Source organism: Oryzias latipes, chromosome 22 (assembly GCF_002234675.1).
Source record: "Oryzias latipes chromosome 22, ASM223467v1".
NCBI classification, from domain to species: domain Eukaryota; kingdom Metazoa; phylum Chordata; class Actinopteri; order Beloniformes; family Adrianichthyidae; genus Oryzias; species Oryzias latipes.
This window is the reverse complement of record NC_019880.2, coordinates 15515564-15540274: the sequence shown is the minus strand read 5'-3', so window position 1 is coordinate 15540274 and position 24711 is coordinate 15515564. Positions and strand designations below refer to the sequence as shown.

General features: G+C 39.3%; 1 protein-coding gene across 3 annotated transcripts in view; it reads left to right on the top strand.

Moving 5' to 3' along the window:
* arhgef10 (Rho guanine nucleotide exchange factor 10) overlaps positions 1-24711 on the top strand; it is a 60090-nt gene that overhangs the window by 6308 nt on the left and 29071 nt on the right. The window contains exons 2-20 of one of the 3 annotated variants that reach the window (XM_023951441.1): positions 1789-1898; positions 7832-8197; positions 8957-9067; positions 10433-10774; positions 11521-11557; positions 11841-11929; positions 12200-12256; positions 13521-13708; positions 14960-15076; positions 16026-16137; positions 16210-16322; positions 17475-17552; positions 17639-17818; positions 18027-18143; positions 18335-18427; positions 18788-18958; positions 19316-19461; positions 19972-20159; positions 23880-23995. In XM_023951441.1, coding sequence (XP_023807209.1) covers positions 1862-1898; positions 7832-8197; positions 8957-9067; positions 10433-10774; positions 11521-11557; positions 11841-11929; positions 12200-12256; positions 13521-13708; positions 14960-15076; positions 16026-16137; positions 16210-16322; positions 17475-17552; positions 17639-17818; positions 18027-18143; positions 18335-18427; positions 18788-18958; positions 19316-19461; positions 19972-20159; positions 23880-23995 — 2658 coding nt within the window. In that variant the 5' untranslated portion in view covers positions 1789-1861. The remainder of the gene's footprint in view (positions 1-1788; positions 1899-7831; positions 8198-8956; positions 9068-10432; positions 10775-11520; positions 11558-11840; positions 11930-12199; positions 12257-13520; positions 13709-14959; positions 15077-16025; positions 16138-16209; positions 16323-17474; positions 17553-17638; positions 17819-18026; positions 18144-18334; positions 18428-18787; positions 18959-19315; positions 19462-19971; positions 20160-23879; positions 23996-24711) is intronic. The other 2 variants (XM_023951442.1, XM_023951443.1) reach the window with 2 other exon arrangements.

The following is a 24711-nucleotide window of genomic DNA, read 5'->3' as shown; positions in this document are numbered from 1 at the left end:
TGGTGCCAACTACTTGAGCTGTTAGTGATGTGTTCATGCGTCACATCTCACCACTGTTTAGTGGACATCCTTGAGATAGCTATCACGCGTGGATAACTTGGTAGCCTCTGCTGGCGGTCTAAAGAGATTCATATCCGTTGTGAAGCTTATTATTTCCTTAGGGAATGCATACTTAACCGGCCTTTGTTTTTGCTTTGCACTGCATTTAGGAGACATTGACTCTGCATTTGCGTCTGCTGCTCTGGCATCGTGCCATATGAGCAGGACTGAGAACAAAGACGTAGAGGATTTCACGTTATTTGTAGACAAAACAAGCTTTCAGTCTCAGAATGAGTTTTCACTCCTGTTCAATGCACAGCTCGGATGTAGACCGTGAACTTATGTTGTGGTTGATGTTAAACTCTGGAGATTGTAGAGATGGTCAATGGAGAACGACAAAGGTTATTCTGTGCAAAAGCATGCATTCTGTTGGTACGAATATTGGCAAGTTGACGAAGACTGAAAGTGTATGAGCAAGGAGATGCTTGATAGAAACTGCTATCTTTGACTATCATTGTTGCATCTGCAAATAAGTCAGTGTTTCTAAGGAATGTTGTCTTTCATGCCTCTGCAGGTCTAAAGGTTTTCCTTGCATGAGCACGCCAATGACATTTTCTGACCTGTATGGTTTCTTTTATGTCAGAATGGGACTCTGAACCTGTACGCTGCATGTTAGCACTCTGCAAAAGTCCTGTTTACTACATATAGGATGCAACACTTGGATTTCTTTTGTACTCTTTCTTTGTACTCTTTAGGAGTGAGAATGAGGTTAAATAATGGCACAGTCTTTTAACTTATTGGTTCAGTCCAAATTGATGCTGGTTCTTTAAAACAGAGTTTTTCAACCTTTTTTTGAGCCTAGGTATACTCCTTCCTTGACAGACATCCTAAGGCACACTACTGTCCAAAAATGTGAAAAAAGAGAAACGTTGTAGTGTGCATTAAGGATGTACCTGTCCCTCCAGGAGGGCGGGAGCTTAAAGTTTCATATTTTTTTCTTAGTGATCGTTTTAATTTTGATAAAGTCATTCTTATCAGTGTCTTGAATAGGAATCAAATTAACAGAAAAAAATATTCCTAACCACTCTGGATGAACACAGAGCGGATATCCTGGCAACGTTAAAGGTTTTTTAAACCTATTAGGTGAAATTAAACAATTCCCACACCCCACTAGTGTACTGCACTAATTGAAAACACTGGTTTAGGAGTCCATATAAAACTAATTCAATCCACCACTTTCTTCTGTCAAACGACACAAAACTACTTCAAAAAATGCATTTGCTTTCAGTATATTCTGTTGAAACTGCCTTCACTTACAGTCTACTTAGCAGGCTGTAATTTATCCATTACCCTTGTTGTCCAGCAGGTTTTTACATGTTTCTTAACAAACATAGTAGAGTGTTTTTCACACTTTAATGCATTCTTTTGTCCACCGGCTCACAGAGCACAATAAAGGCTTCTTTTGTTTTCATTCACTCCTCCATTTGTCTGAATTAGCCTTGGTTCAGCGTGAAGGTACCAGACAGAGACCACCCTGCCATGCTCCTCCACCCCCAGATGCTTTGATAAAGTACTATAGCAAGGGCAGATAGGATTTTGTGGGTTTTTGTTGTTGTTGTGTATGTCATGCTAAGTCTGCGATAGCTACGTCATGATTCATGGAAACATCAATTTTCCCATTTGCAATAATTGTGTGTCTCAAACTGCCTGTGTTGCTTTTTTTAATGATATTTGTGTCTTTCTCTTCAGGAATGTCTGCTGTTGAAGTGAATCTCCTCCCTGCTGCTGTTTGCAGAGTCTGTTTGTTGGAGGAGTTGCCGGCATGGACACGGAAGAGTTTCCTCCCCCTCCTCCTGAAAGTAAAGCCAACAGAACTTTGTCACCATGCAGTTCTTTAGAGAATGTTCTCAGAGTTTGTTCTCACTGAAGTAGTTTTATGGCTCAGTTGGGGAGAAGTCCCCGGCTGCAGTCTGCAGACTGAGGCGTGCCTCAACGTGGGCGGAGTTAAACGCATGGAGGCACGTCCACTATTTGTGATTTTTCGTCACAGTAAAGGTTGGCATTCAAAAATATGAATTGTCTCAGCTTTGTGAAGCATATCTGGTTTCTTCAGTCAGTAATAGGGATGGGTATCATTAAGGTTTTAATGGTAGTACTATTCTTATTATAGTATACTTATTAGAGTATACTCTTATCGATACTTTTGAGGACGAAAAATAAATAAATAAATAAATAACAAATTAAGAACATAAAGTGATTTATTTCCTCATTATGCAACAATATATTTTTAACAGAACATTTTACTTTATACATTTTTCCAACTTGAAAAATAAAATACATGCAAAAAGAAGTTATTTAAAGAAAAATAAACAGCAATGTTTTGACTTATTGCTGTAATGATGTAAATATACAAATAAATAAATAAATGTTTGAGTTCATAAGATCATCCCAGAGAGTCTCTGCTTCAACTCCTGCGGTGAAAGCTGTGTCTTAATCCTTGTGCCATCTTAGATGACCCCACCCTTGCATTGAAGTGTTTTCCCTACCATGACAAATGTGGGTAAAGGTGGAAAGATTTCATGTAATCCATGGACACCAGTGAGGTTCACAAATCATTGAAGAAAAAAGGTTTAGAGCACTGTCTAGTGGGTCTAGATGACCCAACTCCCAATGTTAAAGTGCCTAGGATAGCACAAGGGTTAATCTGATGCCTGTGTTTCCATCTCTCTGACAGTTTGAAGCCAAAGCCCATCCCCCGCCTCTCTACCTGTTCACCTGGTTATTTTTTCCCGCGCCCCTCCACTGTATTCTACACAGAGAGCACAAAATATGGTCATCATAGCAGCAGGTTGACACGATAGTTGTGGCGCTCTGGCGCATATTTAATCAATTTTACACGCGCCGTGTGCTGTCTGAACAACAGCCCCGCCCCGTGAACACAAATAGCCAGACAGACCTCTCCTCTTCACCGATAATAGCGAAATTAATATCATCATTAATTAACGGAAAACTGACTGACTTGGTGAGTTAAATATGGCAGATATAGTTTATATCTTGTGGTACACACAAAAAAAGCAACTTTTCCAGTACCGATAGCAGAACCGTTGAGGTCAGATCCTTAACGAAACTGCCGTCTTGAAGAATGTTGCCCCGGGGCTCGTTCAAAACCTAGTCAGTAATGATCTGCTCGGTATAGGAGAAGATTTTCCAAAACCTAGCAGGTCCGGTCGCGGATCCGGTTCTAGATGGAATTGTTTTCTTGCAGACTCTAAAATCTCTTTTCGCATTATCAATGAAAATGAAGTGGTTCCGGATTTTGCTTCCTTTTCCAGTGTCACCTATTTCTGCACGTGTTTGTGTTGATGTTGTCTCTTCTAGTCTACTTGTTGCACCTGGCACTCTATTCCATTCCTGTGTGTAACGAACCTTCGCTACCTCTCCCCCAGTCAGCACATATGGACCAATTATGAGCGGCTTAAAGAGAGCAAGAAGTAAAAAAGAGTGAAGGACAGGAAGAAAAAAAAAATGTAGTCCCTAGGAAGAGGAAGAAGCTTTAGAGGGTCAAGTGATCAGTCATCGCACCAGTCGTATCCACAATTAGTTCATACTAATGTTGTTTGGATTAGCCTGCTACTGTCCGTGAGAACTGCGATGAACTTCTGAGCGGCGTTTATACTTATCAAACAACGCTAGTTTCTCCAGAGTTTATTTACAACATGAACGACTTGCTGCATCTGTGAACGCGCAGACACAGAGGAGGGTGGTGTGTTCATCCCCCGAGCAGAAGCAGGGAATAGAAAGGTGGAACAAAAGAAGCGCTAGCGCTTAATATGAGATATATTTATATGAGATAAGAGCTGTTTTGTTCACGATCGACACATCAGTTTTGTTCAGTCTGCTCTTCTTGTTTCTGTAGCCACAAGAAGAAAGGGCTTTAAAAAAAAACTCTTACAGCAGGAGTGTACATATCTTAAAATCAAAATAACTAATCTTTTTTCTGAATAAAAAAAAAAAATTGCTTTAATTGAATCATCTAAGCATACACTCCCGAATCCGCTAGTTGGAAATATTGCAGGTGTAAAAGTATAAAATGCGAATAAAAATGCGACAATTATGGTGACTAAGAAGAATCACGTACAAACGTTCAACACTTAACCATGCCCACGTTGAGCCACGCCTCAGTCTGCACACTGCAGCCAGGGGTAGTTGCAGTATGTTAGAGAGTGGTGCCAATAATGCCAAGGTCCCGGGTTCGATCCCCATACGGTTTACATTAGTTTTTCTTGGTTAAATAACCTCAGAGGAATGGGCCATATGGTCACGGAAAGTAGGAAGAGTTCTAGATAAAGTGCGATTAATAATAAATGTGATTAAACCTGTTTAACTCAACAGGATGTTGGGCATCGTGCACCACCTGTCAGCCGCTCTAGATCATGGCCTGTCAGGCTCAGGAGGGTTACTGAAGCTAAACAGCAGAGTAAACAACAGATTCCTTTCTCCTGCCACTGTGAAACGTGTGGGCAGAGGAATGAAACAAATAGGGAGGATAAAATCTACTGCACCACTGTGAATTCCAGACAATGCCCCTCAGTGCCGGGACGGAGACGGCTGCATGTGCATAAACACACACATAACTGCATGCACAGAGCTCCTGGGAAGAGACGGGCTTGATGAATGCTCCGTGCAAAGCTGGTCAGACACTTGCTTTGTGGCCGGTGGAGGGGGGGGTTTGCAGAATTACATCGTAACCCGGTGACTCATTTCAGCAGATCATTACATGGCACAGTGGAAACAAGTCTTTAGAACAGTATCTATATTGTTAGGAATTTGACAATGACAGCATTTTGATGCAGTCTTATATTCTTTTAAGAAAGAGGAGAAATATTTCTGATTAATTTTTTTTAGGTTTTGGTTGATCTTCTTTAAAATCCACTCCACTGATCTTTTGATTTATTTTTTTATTTGAAGGTCTAATACACCTTTATAATGAAATGTTATTTTTAGTACAACATTTTATTTTTAAAATAGTTTTATTTTAAAGGTGTAACACACCTTCAAAAAAAACCGATATATTTTTCATATAAAATTTCATGTAAAAAATAACGTTTTACTTTGAAGGTGTAATACTTATTTTTTCATATAAAGTTTTATCTAAAAAGTAAATGTTTGTTTAGAAGGTGTGATATAAAAAAATAAAAATTTTAAACCATTTTTTATAGACTAAACTTTTTTTTGTTTTATTTTATTTTGAAGGTGTATTAAATAAAATAAAACTTTATTTTTCATATTTTATTTTAAAAAAAAGGTTTACTTTCAAAGTGTAAAACACCTTTTAAAAAGAACTTTATTTTTCATATAAAGTTTGATTTGAAAAATAAAATTGTATTTTAAAAGTGTAATACACCTTCAAAATAAAACTTCGGTTTTCATAGAAAGTGAAACCAAAATGGTGAGTGATATTGGAGCTAAGCCGCCGTGCAGTTGGAATGGAGCGAAGCTGGAAGCTTGTAGCCCGCAGCATGTTTTTTTTTAACCACAAATAAGCCCTTTTTCAAATGATCTTTTTTTTATCCACTCCTGATTCACAACAATTTGAAAAAAGAAATACTCAGACATTCAATTTTAAGTTTAATTTTCTTTATGCGCATGTATAAAGAAAAAAAAAATCTCCACAAAAACATGTTAAAAACAGCAAAAACACAATTTTCTTTGGATTGCGTCTTTAAGCAGTTCTGCGTATTTCATTCATGTGTAACACAGTCTGTAATTAAATGGAAAGCACACAAACCCAAAGAGCCATCTGTCAGTCAGTCTTCCAGAAAGTATCCTTAGTACGGTGGATGTATTACTGAATGGCCAGGAGGGTCTCATGCTGACAGAATAGAATTATCCACTCGAGTATCCTGGAATTCTGTAGCGTAGCCGTGCAAACCTTATCTCAGCATTCATCAGTGCACAGATGAGAAAGATAGCATCTCAGTTTCCACATTTGCTCGTTTCTTTTCTACTCCATCAGTCATGGATGCAGATGGACATGGGGTCACAGTGCTACCCCGGGGGCATTAGTCATGCATTCAGGTGAAGTGAAGGTGAACTGTTGTAGCTGAATGACCCATACTGGTGATTTAGTTGTCCACTACTGGATACTTCAAAGTAGATGCATTTTTTCTGTTGGAGTTTCCCTCCAGTTTGGTTTAGTTAATCAGTTCTAAGCTTGATGGTTCATTCCAGGTGACTGCAGTTTAATGTCCCAGTCACAATAATGAGGTGGGGTATATTAAATCACCGTATCATGTAGGGGTGTAACGATTTAAAAACGAAAGTTTAATTTTGAAGGTTTAATACACCTTCAAAATAAGACAGCATTTTATAAAAAAAATAAAGTTTTATTTAAAAAATAAAAGTTTTATATAAAGATTTTTTTTCTAGGTGTAATACAATTTCAAAATACATCTTATTTTTTTGAAGGTGTAATACACCTTCAAAAAAAGCTTCATTTTTCATACAAAGTTTACATACATAGTTTAACTTTAAAATGTAATACACCTTAAAAACATTTAATTATTAAATAAAATGGAATGAAAAATTAAGTTTTATCTTGACGTTTTAATAAACCTTCAAAATAAAACTTTTCTTAGATAAAGTTTTATTATGAAGTTTTAATACACTGTCAAAATAAAAATTAAATAAATTTATAAAATAATTTCAAAATCAATCAATTGAAAATTGAATACCTTGAAGACAAACATACATAAGAACCTCATTGAACTGGAAATGTATTGTTGTCTTTACGAGCACATTTAGGATATTAAAGACCCGCTTAAACCAAAACCCTGTTCTTGGTGTATTCAAGATGAAAAATATGAAGAAGCTGTGTGAGGGTCTGTAAGCCAGTGTGTGAACAGGTAGAACAACTTTAGAAAAGATCTAAAGATGGTGGGAGTGGGACCTAAACAGTCACAGTCTGGATTTTAAAGACTTTATATTGCAACTTAACAAGGGATCCACAATCAAGCAGTAGTTGTAAGTCTACTAGGAAGAGTTTGAGCTCTTCCTGACCTTAAAACGGATATAAAAACATCATTAATGCAGTTTGCAATAGCAGTTTTTGTAATTCCATACCCTGCAAACATAATTTCCGTTTTTGTGGGAATGATTCTACATTTTAGGTAAAATTTTCCTTTGATTAATGACAATCTTCTGGGATCTTGAGAAGCTAGAAGAAATGAAAGCTGAACCTGGACCACACCATGTTCATCAGCAAATGACATGATAGACCCTTTGGTTTTACAACTCTCAAGAGAGAATCCCAGCTCTCCTTCCTGTTGGCCTGATTGCAGAGTGGAAACTGGAAATGTATTTGCTACTCCCTTCCTGTCTACCCTTAGATGAACGTGACGCTCCTGAACACTTCTGGGTTTACTACAGAGCAAAGTACTGAAAGTCTTTTGCTGCTAAGTCGATTTATACAAGTGCAAGAATATAAATGCAGCATTTGCAGACACCACGCCTGTTTTAAATGTCTTTATAGGACACTTCAAAAACCACAATTACACTTTTTGCCTCTGATAATGGCAGCAGTTTCCATCCAAACACTGTCAACATTTAGGAGACAGTATGTGAGTGAAACAATTGTTTTCCCACCTCCTTACTTTGATAGAGAATACATTTTTCAGAAAAAAAGTTTTATTTTCAAAATAAAATGTCATTTTTCATATGTTTTTATTTTGAATTTGCATTTGTCTCTCTTTTCTCCATTTTTTAACCGATGCTTCAAATCTCCTTTTCTTAGTGTTGGCAGACAGTGTCCCGTTTGCAGAGGAGAATGAGGGAGAGCCCTTCGACTTCGATGACGATGAAATGCCCGAACCACCTCCAACCTCTCAAGATAGGAGCAAGGACGGGGGTGTGGCCGCCCCCCCAGTACCTTCCACAGCTCCGTCACCAGCAGACAGCTCGGTTGCTGAAAGCGGCAGCTCCTCTGTGGGCGGAGCCCAGGCGGGAGCAGAGGGGACATCTGCTGCTAGAGGGAATAATGAAAGGGAGAAAGATTTACCACCTCCTCCATCTCCTCCCCCTCTTCTTGACGATGACCTACAGACAGATCCTGGAACCGCAGGTCCGGAAAGTGGAGGGGGCGGGGTCACTGTGGACTCTAGTGAGAGTGTTTGATCTTCTTTCAGCTCTTATTTTGGAAAGACCTTAAAGAGTTAACTGAAAAAATGAATGCAGAGCTAATTTTATTTAGTTTTTATTCTGTTTAGATGATCTCTTTGAGCACGAGGCTAAACAGGCTCTAACTGTATATCATATGGCTGGTGCTGGACAAGATCTCTCCTTTGGCCCCAACGTCTGTTTATCCTCAGTAAACCACTTAACAGCATTTTCATTTAAAGTTTTATTTTTTAAAAGGTGTTATACACCTTTAAATTTTTAATTTTTCACAGAAAGTTTTATTTAAAAAATAAATGTGAAATACATCTTTAAAACAAACCTTTATTTTTCAGATATTTTGTTTTAAAAATTAAAGTTTTATTTTGAAAGTTTAATACACCTTCAAAATTAAACTTCAGTTTTCATATAAAGTTTGATTTTTTTTTTTTAAGTTGTAATTTGAAGGTGTATAACACCTGGCTATCTTATGGCTGGTGCTGGACAAGATCTCTCTGTTTATCCTCAGTAAACCACTTTTCACATTTTTCATAACAAGTTTTATTTATGAAATGAAGTTTACTTTTGAAGGTGTATTACAATTTCAAAATAAAACTATATATTTTTATACATTTTATTTTGAAGGTGTAATACACCTTAAAAATACTTCATTTTTCATATATTGTTTTATTTTGAAGGTGTATTTCAGATATTTGTCTCTCTTTTCTCCATTTTTTAACCGATGCTTCAAATCTCCTTTTCTTAGTGTTGGCAGACAGTGTCCCGTTTGCAGAGGAGAATGAGGGAGAGCCCTTCGACTTCGATGACGAAGAAATGCCCGAACCACCTCCAACCTCTCAAGATGGGAGCAAGGACGGTATTACACCTTCAAAATAAAAACTTGCCATGAAAAATGACATTTAAGTATTTTTTTTTTTTTATTTTATTTTTTTTTATTTCAAAAATGTAATACACCAAAATATGCAAACAAGAAAAAAAAATCACAAATAAGTCACACTGGAGTATAATTTGCACTTTAAGGAGAAATGTATTTAATTAAATAAACATTATCTTGAAAGACAAATCATAATAACAAAATAGATAACAATAAGATATTCGCACTTTTCTACCGTTACACATCAATGTTTATTTGTGAAACATTGGAGAAATCTAGGATAATACACAAATATTCAGATAACCATAAAGAACATGCAAACAATTCCACTAAACTCTTTACATCCCTTCAAATCATTAAATCCTACATTAATCACGAAATGTTTAGCTTTGGAACAACTGCCAGCACGGTGTAAGAAGCAGCACTTCTTTGTTAGCTGCTGCTGTCAGTAGTAAATTACTGCTACCTGCCTACAGCGCCCTCTAGCTGCTGTTATGGATTTGATTTAAATCACGTATAAGTCGCACCCAAACTCTGAGGAAAAGGGACTTCAGCTCTGAAAAATATTGTGGTCTCGCGATCAAAATGTTTGAGCGACAAGTTTGATGTAGTTAGCTTTCAAGAGGGAGGGGTTTGGACTTCCAACAAGCTCACCCCTGATTGGTAGGCGTGGTTGCCATAGAAACAATGACTCAGACCGACTTACTGACGGTTTCCATCTCCACCATGGCGACGGTTTGGTTGGAGCTGAAAGTAAACCATTTTCAGTCCTTGTCTCTTACACAGTCACTGCTTAAACACAACATGGTGGCTCCATATGATCAAACTCATCGACTTATCTGACGCCTGTTAAAGCTAATATTCATCAAATCACTTCAGCTCCAAAATGAACTTTATTTAGAATCTTCATGAAAGTAAAAGCACAGCTGGAAATAAGTTTCAGTTATTTAGGGGGTAAAAGTTTGGCTGTGAAGAACTTATTAAAGCAAAAATGAATAAAGTAAAGTAGTATACTTTTATATATGCATAAAAATATTCTCTCTGTGGCTTTATTTAGACACTTGCAGTAACTTGAATGAGCTTAACTGTTGCTTAAGAGTATCATTGACATTACCCACAATAAAAAGCTGCAGGAGGGATTAATTTTTTTGCTTTTTTAGCCTCTGAGCCAGAAACTTTTGAACCACAGCGGAAAGTTCTACTCTATATGTCAATATTCTGTGCAGTTCTAGGTCTCTATGTTCTATACAAACATTTAAAGGGATCACACGATTGTTGGGGAACATGTTTGGATGAAGCTGTGATTATGATCTTTGATCTGAAGACCATCCGTGTTTTGTGACACAGGCACACAAACCCTGAAGACCTCCCCCAAAGACCCCCACCCTCCTCCAGCCTCACACGGCTCCTCCCCTCAAGGCAAAGTCAACCCCTACTCTGTGATCGACATCGCTCCCATCCCACCTCCTCTGCACCAGCTCCAGAATGGGTCCTCCTCCTCCACCTCCTCCATCATGGAGCCTAAAGCACAAGAAGGAGAAGGCCAGGATCATAACAGCTCTCCTGGATTGACCTCAGGATACTCCGTGCCAGTGCCGTGCGGCTACGCAACTCCTTCCGGCGTGCCGCTCATCACGCCAGCCTACACTACCCCTGTCATCATTCGCCATCTCTCTGTGGACGAAGATGGTAAAGTAGAGTCTGAAAGCCCCTCATAACACTGAACGGGGCCCATCCAAATTCAATCAAAGTGGATTTCTTTGTAGATTTTTACTTAACACTCCATTCACACTCTTAGGAAGTAAAGATATCTCGGCTGCTGTCATTTCCCTCCTCTTTTATTTTTACTCCGTTTTTTCCAAATCCTGGCTACAAGGAAGTAGGGACTAAATTTAGCCCTCCCCACAGATCCGAGGATTTTCCTGTTCCCCCGTGATCCTGACTCCAAGCAGCCTGTGGACTGGCAAGCCGAACAGCCTAATTACACCGTTATTATCTTACAAAGAGTCACACCATATTGAACTACTTTATTTTTACAAAAATATTTGAGGTGGTCTAATTTAGGAAAGAACTTAGAGTTTAGCATTCTTTTGTTTCTAGGGTAACGTGTGCATCAGCTCTGCTAAAGCTAACAGCAAGGTTTATCAGCCTCAGCATGAAATGCTCCTTTAAAACCCAAAAAATGTAGGAAAACATCAAGCAAGGCATGTGTCAGGGAAATTTGTGGCTTTACATTCCTACACAATTTGATATGTTCAGCTTTGGCGCCCCCTAGTGGCTAGTGTTAAAAGCTGCATCTTTATGCTTTTTCCTGGGGAAAAATGTCTAAACTAATTTTTTTTAGTTTACATCTTGATTTTTTGTGCTTAAATGATTGTATCTTTGCTCCAAACAAATGTGTAAAGTTAATTTTTTTTTAACATTTTCTTTTTCAGTGACAGTTTTAAGGACTTACAATACCTCTGCTGACAGGTAAATATCAAAGTGAACTTGCTTTGTTGTTGTTTCAGCCTTTTTTAGCTGTTACTACTAAAAAATCTGTGTTATATTAATAATTTTGTGCAAATAGAGACATAAAGATCTGTTCTAAACCATAGAAATACACTTTTTTTCTCTAAAGATTTAATCTGAAACATTTTTAATCTCCTGGTTTACAAAGGTTTCTTGATGGCTTTGCCTTTAACAGCCTATGAAAAGTAGCGTCTGTTGTTTATTTAGTGTGACACTACTTGATTTCTTGATATTTTTCCCAAAGCGTTTTCAGTGAAGAGTATCCACCAATCACAGAAGAGGATGCTTTGGCGAAGTGGGTGTCAGATCCAGCCAACACTGCATGGATGGAGAGTAAGGATGGATTTAGTTGTCTAATTGAGAAACTTTTTGTTTCATTTCTCTTTTTCCAAACATTCACTCTTCTTTAAAAAGCTTTTTTTTTCTCTTTTTTTTTTCATTTTGACACAACAAAATTCTCCGGCGCTTCCTTCCCCGTTGTTTTGAGGAAGCAGGCCTTTCCTTAAGATTTCTGTTTCATTCCATCCTGACTCACTTCAGCCGTCTGACGTGTGCAGATATTCATTAATCATGGGGGACTTTTCTGTCGCGTGTGCTTTTCAGGTCCAGATGAGGTGATTTATGATGATGTTCCCAGAGAAAACTCTGACTCAAACACAGGTTTGTGCTTTTTTCTTCTTCTTGTGTGTAAAAAGGGGAAAAACTGCACTCAAGACTTCCTGTCTTGTCCTTGAAGTCTGGCAACGGTGCTTTCACTTAAAACTGGAATTTGCACTTTGTTTAACTATGGAACAAGGACTTATTTTCTCAATTATTTTACCACTAAAAAGGGAAGTTTTAGAACGATTGAAGGTACTGTTTTTATTTCTATGCTATTGTTGTTGTTATACAACGTCTTTTAGTTCTTAGCCTGAGGGCTTCAACCTTGTAAGTCAGCTGTTTCTTTCTATAGCAGAGTTTTTCCCATCTTACTTTAGGGGTCACAGTTAGACCACTGCTCTCTGTTTTCTTCTTTCTCTTTTAGCCGTTCGTGGTTTTGGGTTACTTCATCTTGTTTCTCTCTATTGGGATCAGCACATCTGTCCTCACTGCCCTCCTCTGAAATGTGTCGACAACCATTATGTTTATTTGGTGTCATTTTCCTCCTCCTTGGTTGTTATCCTCCGTTTTGATGCTTTGCTCCTCTTTTTTTACATATTTTTCTTTTTTCACATATTTTTCTAGAAGGATCTTCTTATTATGCTGGTAGTTTTGAGATTTACCTGAGCGATGAAGACTCCAAGTTTACTCTTTGGTTCCATACCGACATTTTAATCTGTTCAAGGCTCAGATCAAAGGATACATGGCTGGGAAAGAGAAACAAAAGATGTTATTTTTAAGTACCTGTTCAAATATAAAGCTGTACACATAGATTGGAGGGACAGTCATTCCCACTGGTAGAACATAAGGGCTCTTTGATCAGTGTTTTATTAATACAATAAAACACAAAAAACACCATTGCACATTTCCAGCAGGTGCAGATTTGAAGGGATGAAGGGAATCCCGTCTTTTCATCATGAGCAGCACTGATCAGACTCGGTAAAGCAGCAGTTCATTTGTCCTGTTGGTCAGAAGATTGCAGTCATTTTCATTATTTTGTCTTTATTCATCAAAAGTTGTGAATCATGTGAGTGAAAATGCTCTCTGACCGCCTTAAATGCCATGTTTTACCTCCATTTTATGATTCTCTTTCACTTTTTGTTTTGATCTGACGGCTGAAGGTTTTTTCTAACATTTGGAAATACACTTACAAAAAATCAGTTTTTAGAGCTTTAATTACGGTTTTAGGATTTTACTGTGACAGTTGAAGCTACTTCCAGATTTGGATGGAACACATGCAGTACATGAACATCCGGGTGACATTCCTTCATGCACGCTGACACAGATCCAGATGAGATGATCTACGATGACGTGGAGTTTGGCGAGGAGGGCGGCTGCAGCAGCTCCCCTGACAACGGCTGGAGCTCCAGCGAGTTTGAAAGCTACGACGAGGCCAGCGAGGGGGAAGGAGGGCCCGAGAACGGCCTGCCCAACGCCTTCATGAGAGGAAAGCCGCCGCAGAAGAAGAACCACGTGCGTAGAACGGCTCGTCCTGCCCCGTGTCCCGCTAGGAGCCACGATGATGTCAATATTTGTTTCTTGTCTTTTTGCATTGAGGTCTGCGCCGTTTGCATAGATGCAGAATCTGTGCTGTGTTCTTAGATTTGTGACTGCTTTAGCCAGACAGATCTACAAACAAGGCGTTTTTAGTTTATATGAAACACTAAAAAAGTATGTTGGGATTAATTGGAGATGCAGCGTTCAAGTTTTCTCAAAAAATGTAAGACAAAAGTAAGGAGGATTGAATTAATCCCAAAAAGACGGCTGTGGCAGTAAGATTGAGATGGAAAACACCCATTTTCTTGAAAATCGTAGCATTTAAAGACCCACTCTAATGAAAATGGGTATTTTTCAAATGTTCTTGTGACATTTTTCTGATGGTAGAGGACATAAGAAGATTAGGCTTAAAAGTGCATCTCTGGGTATTTCTTTATTCAAATTGCTGTGAATCTGGAGAGGAAGAACAATGCTCTCCAACCTCTTGGCGACGGTGAGGGGAAGCCACAGTTTAGAGGCACATTTTTGATAAATCCCTGCCGTTCTACTTGAACTATGTCCTAAAAAAACAATACAGGTTTACTTTTTTGTTTGTTTTTGGCTAAAAACAACACAATCAAAACTGGGGCTGCACAATATGAGAAAAATCAATATTGTGTTGACAATAAAACCTGGGATACATGAAGAAATAGCAAAACAACTTAAACCATCATTTCACTGCAACAGTTTAATTGAAATGGGAGTCCATATAACTGAAATTAGAGTCCAAATGATCCTCGTCTACGTAGGAGTCAGGCATAACATGAAAGGTCTCCATCCGATTGGTCAAATGCATAAAGGGATTTATTTGAGTCATTAAATGCTTCAAGCTGCCATAAGATTGTTTTAGAACATTCAAGGTAACCATAGCAGTTTTTTCTGTCTTTTGCGATATGCGTATTGCACAGCTTGATGTCGCAATAACTTTACATTTGCGATTTATTGTGTAGGTCTAATCGTAATTAAAAATTCACACTTTAAAAATGGATCAAACGATGATCAGAGTGGGACTTTCAGGTTGTTTCTGAGCCCGCCGTGATAGAAGCAGTAGAGTGCTGTGATTGAATGTCTACTGCAGATGAAGAAAAAATTTCAAAGTCTGCCGTCAGGAGAACGTCCAGTGGAATCACAGCCAGTCTCCTTCTGCAGTCTAAACTCTGAGTTAATGCTTGCTTTGCTTTTGTTTAGCTCTCACAAGATCTGACGCGCTTGAAAGAGCACTATGAGAAAAAGATGAAAGAGCTAATGGCAAATACAGTTGGAACGGTAGAGCTGCAGCAGCTAAAACAGAAACACGAGCAGAAGGTAAACCACCTGAGGCTCCCCTCCATTTGTACCGTAGTCCCTTTTTCTGTCCGTGTGGCTAACCCCGCTCTTGGTGTCTCCTTCATCCTGATGTGAATGACCGCTAGTGGTGGTGATGGTGAGGGGTTTGTAGTCTGTTTGCCTCACGGTCTTTTCATTAACATGATTTCAAACATCTGAGTACGCTGTGTGTTCTAAACAAATCATTTATGCTGTGTTCACACCAAATGGGATTCCTGCAGCGGGGCGTCCAGTTTCAATGTTACGTCAGTGTGCAGAGGTGGTAGAGGTTGGGCGTGGTGCTCTAGCGCAGCGGTCTCCAACCTTTTTCAGGCCGCGGACGGTTCAATGTCAGGTGATTTTTTTTTTTTTACGGACCGTTAGTGTTTATTGTTTTTTAGCTTCAGCTTTCTGAAAAAGAGAGAGGGATGAAAGTAGGCGTAGATGGTGAAGGTCATGGTACCGGGAGAACCTCTGAACGATGGCGTGAACCCAGACACGGAGACGTTTTGTAAAGCTCTTCAAACTAAATAAACCGGATCTCTCAACACCATCTGTATCTTTCATGTAGCGACAAGGCGAAAAACCGGTTGACAGTAGCTCCTCCCACACGCGGCGAAAGCATCACGTTCATGATCACAGTTTGGAACAAGCAACAAATCTGAGTCAGAAATGGGTGTGAACGTAGCATAAAAGTGACCAACATTGACATTACTAGTATTAAGTAACCATTGAGTTGATATCAGCAGGTAATTTAGTTTGAAAGACTTTTCTAACCATCTGAGGTCATTTGGTCAGACCTCCTCTCCTGTTGTCCTAAACCTGATCTCTACCAACCTCCTCCTCCGTACGTCTGCTGCCATTTCATTAGACAAAAGTAGCTTAGATTTCATTGAAGTTTGCATTTCTCCTGATATTTCCGTCTCCTTTCTCCTGTTTTTCCTCAAAGATGCAAAAGTTGGTGAAGGCCGCGAAAGACGGAACGAAAGACGGTCTGGAGAAGACCAAAGCTGCAGTGAAGAAGGGGCGCTCCTTCATCCAAACAAAGTCTTTCTGTCACGGTAACGAGGATTCATCACAGCTTAACCCCTCCTGTTGCTGTGGAGTGGAAGCTGACGCCTCTCCCGTTTCAGAGAGGAAGCCCGTGTATCTCCAGAGCGAGGAGTCTGAGCTTTTCATCGAGGTGGACTGTTTCAACGTGGAGCCAGTCCTGTGTCCGGCACCAGAAGGCCTTTCACAGCAGCAGGTCACATGCATAGTGTTTGAACCATTTTTGCAAACAAAATATCAACGTTTTCATCTTCAGAACACAGTGGATTCATACTTGGTCGTCACAAAACGCTCAGATCAATGAGATTTTCAATTTGTGGAATCTGTGACGTCATATTCGTTGTTTAGAGAAAAAGAAAAAAAGTAGTGAGCATGGTGTCCCAATTGCTTTTAAAATCCAGGGCACTACATAGTCCCACACTATCTAGTTTTTTAGTAGTTTAGTAGGGATTAGGGTGGGAATTGGGCTCAGCTTTGGGCACGTGACGGTTTCAGTGACTCCATCAAAGGGTAGAAAAATATCATCCAACATGGCTGCTCAATGCTTGTTTTCTCCAGGCAAGAATCAAAAGATCCTTTAGTTTTATTTTTTGATTTTTTTTTCTCCTGAGTCACAGACAGACGGAAGTAACGTTTAGAACGGCCGTAACCCAAGCACAGCTCTGGCTCGCTGCAGGAAGAGAGACTCTCCGGCGTGTTGCCGGAACTCTGTGGAGCTCTCCAAAACTAGGAAGCCCAAGCTACTCGCTCAACATCATCCATGTTTTGCATCATGTGGCAACGAAGAAGTCCAGAAAAATGTTGGCGGTCGCTCTGCGGCGTCGAGCAGCCAATTTGACAAGGAATCGCATCCGGTGTAAATGCAGCATGAAACTCCGTTTTAGTCTACTTTTGAATTGACTTCAACATGGAGCTGGGCGATATGAGCAAAAAAGATCATCTCTGATTTATGTAGAATCTTTTTTTCCCCTCGGCCTCACAGAAGAAGCTGCTCTTTGCTTGCGGCTGTTTTCAACGAAACAACAACGAAAGCCCAAGAAAGTAGAAAAGTGGGGAAATAAAATCTACATTTTCCCCAAAAATAAATCTTCCAAAACAACAAGGTCGAAACAATCGATTAAAAACGATGAATCGCCCACGCCTACCTCTATATTTTCAATGTGAAAGACTACTTATTTGCTTAGCTGGTATCATTTTAATCAGCACAACCTCACCTTTGTGCCACTAAAACTTTATTTTGTCTCACAGTTGCTTCCAAAGCTTTAATAAAGAAACCACAGGTGGTAATGGAGAGAAATGCTTCAAGCTTTGTGTTTTCAAATGTTTGTAACTTTTCTTTTTCCTGCAGCTTGTTAGAAGATGTATTTTGGAATCCATTTTGGAAAGTGAGAAGAACTATCTCAACGCCCTTAAAAGGATTCTAGAGGTACCCAAGTGCAGCAATTCTCAAAATATTGTCCTTTTTTTTCCTTCAATCCTGGTTACATAAAGTCATCCTGTCTGCTCCGTCAGCATTACGAGAAGCCCCTGTCCCAGATTGAACCCCGACTGCTCAGCGACAGGAAACTGAAGATGATCTTCTACCGTGTGCGTGAGATCCTGCAGTGCCACTTCCTGTTCCAGATTGCACTGGCGAGCCGAGTGGCAGAGTGGGACGGCCTGGAGATGATCGGGGATGTGTTTGTTGCATCGGTAAGCGGAAATTTTCCAGCTTTTTTTAGAACTTGAATAACAATGTGGCTTAATTTCATCTTCACTGTTTAAGGTCAGTTTTGCCCATGGATACTGGTTACCATTATTTGTTGATTGTTGAAATAATTTAGAAGTCTCCTCACATTCCCAGCAGTTAGAAATCCATTTATTCTGGTTTTCTTTTTTTTTGTATGCTCTGCCTTTACAGTTTTGTAAGTCCATGGTGCTGGATGCCTACAGCGAGTATGTGAACAACTTCAGCACTGCAATGGCGGTTGTAAGGAAGACCTGCATTTCCAAACCCGGATTCCTGGACTTCCTCAAGGTTTCAGAGACAAACTAGTCCAAAAATCTCAACCAAACACACAGAAATGACTTTAATATTGGCCTTGTGTTAGTCACCACTGAAAATATAATTGGCTTTTTTTTCTTTTTTTTGCATTAATCCCTTCATTTTGTGTTTTAATCTAGAAATCTTAAATCTGTAATGCAGATTATCTGTCTTAATGTGTGCAGCACCGTCAAGAGACCAGCAGTGACCGAATGACTCTTTATGGTTTGATGATGAAACCCATACAGAGATTCCCACAGTTCATTTTGCTTCTTCAGGTACCTACCTACCTCACTTTGCAATAATGTGTTGCCCCAAAATTACCTGTTGTTCATACTTTAACCAGCAGAGGGGGCTGAAGTCCTTACAAGAACATGCACAATGGGGTTTCCTCAGTGTCCTGAAGTGTTTTTGTTTTGTTTTATTTAGCCTGTTGTGACTGAGATTGTTTTAGATGTTTTTTGTTGAGGAATAGGACTGTTCTAGTTTCATTTTTTTTTACAACAAATACATCATTAAAAAAATAAAACAGCAGTAGGTTCTGCTTCCCTACCATAAGTCATATAAATGCTGAAAAAATTACACAACACGATTAGACAAATCAGAAGAGGAAAACGTTCGTTCTTCTCTCTCATCAGGACATGCTGAAGAACACTCCGGTAGGTCACGCTGACCGTCTGCCGCTGCAGATGGCCCTCACTGAACTGGAGACGCTGGCTGAGAAGCTCAACGAGAAGAAAAGGGAGGCCGACCAGCGCTGTGAGATCCGTCACATTTCAAAGGCCATGAATGAACGTTACCTCAATAAGGTCTGCACATTTGTCCCGAGGCCTGTCAATTCTTTGTGGCAACTTCGTGCCATTTATTATTCTCTCTATATATATATTTGTACAGTATTTATCTGCAGTGGTCCTAATTAGCTTCTCTTCACAGATACTTTTAAAAGAAACACATGGATCTTATTTTTGAATTTGGTTTGATTTACAAAAATCAGAGTTTCCACAACTTTTATTTATAAAGTTAGAGGAACTACTTTTTAAGGTTAAACTAATGCTCTTATTTTTGTATGGTCTAACTTCTTAAAGCAACTTTATCACCAATTACCGGAACCAAATCCAGTAACTGACAGATCACAATCTGCTGACTCATCAAATCCTGCCTTTCAGCTGCTGAGTCACGGCAGTCGCTACCTAATCCGATCAGACGACATGGTGGAGACGGTTTACAGCGAGCGGGGAGAAATCCTCAAAACCAAAGAGCGGCGCCTCTTCTTACTGAACGACGTACTCATGTGTGCCACACCCAACCTGCGGTAAGAGGGACCGCAAACCTGCCGTTAAGGTTTCATCACTTTCATCCTGCAACTTTCTGACAGGAGAGGAGAAAGTCCTAGTGACCAAAAATATGAAATGGAGTGAAAAGGGTCGAGTCCTGCAGCAGAAGGCTGGCAAACCCTGCATGTCCAGATGTTCAAGTATTGGCTTTTTGGCCACATAGTCGCCAAAATCCTGTGTAATCACTGCTTCATAACCACAGTCCATCTTATGCCAAGGATCTTCAGCTTCTGTGCTGTAATCGTAACATGGGGGTCACCACTTCCCGCCTCTGGGGAATGCATATATACCAGCTAAAGGACTCTCACCTCTTTTTAACCTTCAAACCTGCTCAGCAATCCTCCTAAGTTTGCTTTTCCTTCATTTTTATCTCATTATCACACAAGTGTACAGTCTTCATGTTGATCATAGGAAATGAATCTCTCTCTCTCTTTTTCTATGTTGTTTTTCCTTCGTGTAACCTTTGCCCCTCTTTTCGCTCCACACAGATGTCAGGATGGAAGTGGGAGTGGGAGTGGGAGTGTTCCTCTTAACCAGAAGTTCCTTTTAAAGTGGAGCGTCCCTCTGAGCCTGGTGGAGGTGCTGGAGTTTGGCTCCAGCGAGGACGCGGTTGGCGGCGGTGGCCGCCTTCTGGCCCCGCACTCCGGGGAGAAGGTTGTGATCAACGCAAAGCCAAGTATGAAAGACACATTATGTTTCTTTGGAATAAACCGGGCGTCTTGATCATCAACAAAGAGGATTTCTGCATAAAAATCCTATTTTTAAGAAGTGAACAGTGTAAAATAGAAAAACTTTGATTACGTAATATGTATTAAATTTAAAAATATTAATAATATGTATCAGCACTGCCAAAAAACCACCATCTAGCTTCTCAGACTGTATTTTTCCATTCTGCAGTCCTCTGGCTACTCACCAGTGATTTTAGACTTTCCACTAGTTCCTCCTCTCAAAGAAACAGCTGCCCCGTCACTTTAAAAGCCTAAGATTAGAGTAGGAGTTGTGTAGAGTGTGTGAGTATTGTGGTCACAGTGCTGCCATTTCATTCTAAAATGCTGTACTGCTAAGGTGATGAGGGCTCTGATAATCTGACATCAGTTTTTTTATCCCTGAAAGCTGAAATTGCTCTAAACTCCACTTTACAGCTCACCGTATTTTCTACACATCCATGAATGCTCTGTTTTGCAACGTATGTCACATATAAGACGCATTAAGAGAGACAAAGAGTTGGAGAGAAATCTGTCAGTCAGACTTTATTACCTCACACTAACTCTAGAACTTTAGAAGCAGTAAAAGTGTTAGCGTGTTCACAATACCTAGAACTACTGCTGTCATGCCATTCATTTTTGTGTACGATAAATTAATCATGACCTGTTATCAAATAACTTAATTAATCTGTTTTTTACCTATTTATTGCTGTAAATAGCCTCATTTTGAGATATTTTCATATTTTCGTGTCATTGTTGCACAGTTAATGATTCAATTACAACTAAAAAAGAGGCTTTATGAAGTTTTCTTAATATAACAGACTTACAACCTTTACACCAAAAACAGGGATTTTTTTCAATCTCAACCAATTAAAAAAACAAAAACAAATGTTCAACTAATTCTTTATAAACACCATGGTTAAAATAATTCAATCAAATTTGAGACGGTGGTGCTCTCTCCCCCCTAAACACGCATGTCAATATTTTTACATCTGAAACTAACAAAACCGTAGCAAATCACCCAACGCATCATAATTTATACTTTCTATATCTCACAAAAAATTAGATTGTAACTTTTTGGTGGATTTCAAAGTGTTGAAAATCTTTTAATTTTAATTCCAGAACATTTGAATTTTCTCTTAGTTCTTTGTTGTAGTGGGCTTTACAAGGTTAAGATGCCTTGAATTCCAAAATGTTTCATTTTCATTGAATGTTGTTGTGTTCGTAGATCTCTAATCCGTTCTGCCATCTATGTTTAGCATCTAAAAGGTTTAGTAGGAATGCAGTCAACAAAGGTCCCACTCCTTTCTTCCACTACAGTGCATTTCCTTGTTTCCTTTTCATTATACCTCCTCATTCTAGCATCATTTGATGGGCTCTCTCTGCACCACTTCATGCCTGGATCTACTTCACTAAACCACATAAACAGCTCAGCCATTACAGACAAGTAGGATAACAGATGGCAAAACAGACCTGAGGAACATCTGCTCTTCTGTGGCTTTTCCTAAGGCCACCGCTGACAGGTTCATAGACTCCTCTTAACCCACTGTCACGAGGCCAGTGGGCTGTGTGTCTGCAGCTCTCATGGAACTCTGTGTTCACTCAGTTTCTTGGTTTTATTTTCATAATAAAGACCCATTCCAATTGCACTATTTTAAAAGCGTTCCAATTTTAGCCTAAAAATGTTGTTTTCTAGGACATAGTTTCTGAAAAATTGTTGTGTTGGCGCAGAGCAATTCCGGCCCCCCTTCCCTTCCCCCACAGCTGAGAACTTGAAGAAGGGGAGCTTGTGGCCCGCACAGCAAATTTTCTACTCCTGATTCCCAACGATTTGAATAAAGAAATACTCAGAAATGTATGTATGTCCCCCGTCATCAGACAAATACCACAAGAACGTTTTAAAACCACCAGAACCACCATTTTCATTAGAGTGGATGTTTAGTTGTATCTGGTATTTTTGAAAACTGGCTTGGAGATGATGCAAGAGTTGTGCTTTAACGTCTTGGCAGTCCTGAATTCTAAATTATCATCCTGTTGTTGTGTGTCTTTGGGAAGAGTAACATACGCTACACATTTGTCCAGGAAGGTTTAACAAGGGGAAACAACAGTTTCTCTGTCAGTTGTCGCAGCCAAAAGCAGCTCAGTGATCCGCCAACTACAAGTCTCTGAAAAGAGTCTCCAAGCTTCTGATGTCATGCATTTGGATGCCTCTTGGTTTAGTTCATCCCAGTGCAGTGTAGCGTTTAGACCACCGTGCACACTGGTCATTAGGCAGCATTCTCCTGCTGATTTGACAGAGTATGTCATTTGTAGGTATACTGTGTGATTGAAGGGATGACTGGACCTGTGTCTGATGACTATGTTTAGCTAGAAACCTATTTAAAATGAGTAACAGAGCCCACTTTGATGGAAACGGACATTTACAACTTCCAATTCCTATGATCGATTTTTTTTCTTTTTCTTTAGAAGGAAATTCCTTCACTGTGAATGAAATACTATAAAACTACAATTATTTACCATTGGAAAACCTTTTTCTGTTCAAGATCTTTCCAAAAGTCTGTTGTAGACAAACTCAAACCGGGCTGATAAAAGATAAAAGTCTCCAAGGAACCACTTAGAAATTCAAAGTTTGGACCGGGACCTTCAGGAGTGGATGGGTTGCCATGGAGTCGGAAGCACAAGCCAGACTGTGTGACAGTTGTGAATGACGGTGATAATGGGGGGAGGAACAACACAGAGCAGGGGCTTTTTAGTGCCTCCTGTCCTGTGGGGTTTAACTCCTTCTTCACTAATGTGGACTCATCAGCTGTCTGTGATCATGAAACAGATTCATGCAGTATAATCTTTGGAGCTGGAGTTCAATTTGTTTAGTGTTCTTGTTTAACGAGCCATGTGGACCCGTGACCACAAAATCGGTTGTTGGTTTGGCAACGTTTTCTAACCGACAAACATTTTTGTGTCGTCTTTGTTTCTCAGAAACTCTTGGTTAAAAAAAAAGCTGTTGCATATAAATTTGACTAATTCCTCATCATTTCTTTTCCTAAATCCTCTTTTGTTTTGGGAAATAACCACAGCGAGCGCTGAATTCTGAAATTATTTATGACTTTCTTCACATTTTTCCCATAGAGAGAGGAATTGAAAATGGCCAGAGTTATATCAACGAATATGCTAATATAATATAAACAATGTTTGTCATAACTTTCAGAATGATGGTTTTACAAAGAATACACAATGTTTTATGACTTTGTGGGACAGCGCAAAGAGTCAGTGGTATGTGTTGTATGTGTTCACTGGTGATTTGTGTAATACTAAAACTAAGAAAAACACATCAACTATTATCATGGAGCCATTAGGTCTTATGTTCTCTCTATTTACCATGTTCTGTTGCATTGAGGCCAAAAGACAAGCTGACATTACAAAACAAATGTGAATGCTTTTTAAAAAAGGATTTTAGCTGACCAATCACTGGCAACTTTGCAGATGTGTGGAAAAAAAGAACTTTCATGGATCTTTGCCTTCACCTTTACTGCTGACTGCTCAGTACAGCCAGCACAGCTACACTTTGATAATCTTTTTGGAATCTTTGATTCAACTCCTTTTTGGCTTCTTTTTACCTTAAGCGTCAAACTTATTAACTCTGTTTATTATGTGTGTGAAATGAATAATTTTCCCCAATATGTGTATCTGTACAGACAAACTGTATATGGGCCCTGGACAACTGTACCAAGATCTGCAGAACCTGATCCATGATCTCAGTCTGGTTCATCAGATTTCCAGCATGATCAGCAGCCTGAAAGGAAACTATCAGGTATTTTATTTATTGACTAATAACTCACATTAAATGGAGTTCACTCTAAAATATTAAAATCTAATGAGTGAACAAAATAGACCACTTGATTGATCAATTACATTTTGTGGGGAAATCTGTTTGGTTGCGTAATGTTGCTGCTAACACTAAAATACTAAACTGTTCATTTTAAATGGTAGGATTTGCATCTATTTTGTTGAAATGCTCTAAAACTGTAAGTTTAGAAAGAAATTCCTGACCTGAAAATTTTAATAGTAAAACTAATTACTGTTTATTTTGGCAAAAGCAGACGGAATAGTTCCTCAGTGTTACTAAAGACTTAAAAATCCCATCTATTGTGCCACTCGACTGTTGTGGAGGTGTGCAAAACTGGAGCCGAGCGTGGGCAGTTTTAGACCAGGAATCTCTTCAGCTGTGAATTAACTCTGTCCCAGCCTGTAATGTCTGCCCTCCCAGCCTCAAAGACAGGGTTGCAGATCTCAGCTCGAGTATTGGAGGCCACGTTGGTGCTGTGCTGGTTACCCTGTCAGAAGCTGAGTGGGAGGCAGCATGATAGACATGTGTCCGAGTAGATTGAAGACGTGACAGAGATGGAAGGGAAGAGGCGGAGTGCTTTCAACTCTACATCTCACAGCTTTAATGAGATCCAATACATTTTATTATTAAATGTGGACTTAGAGGCAATCTGTGCAGATTTGGGACGAAGCTAAACTGTC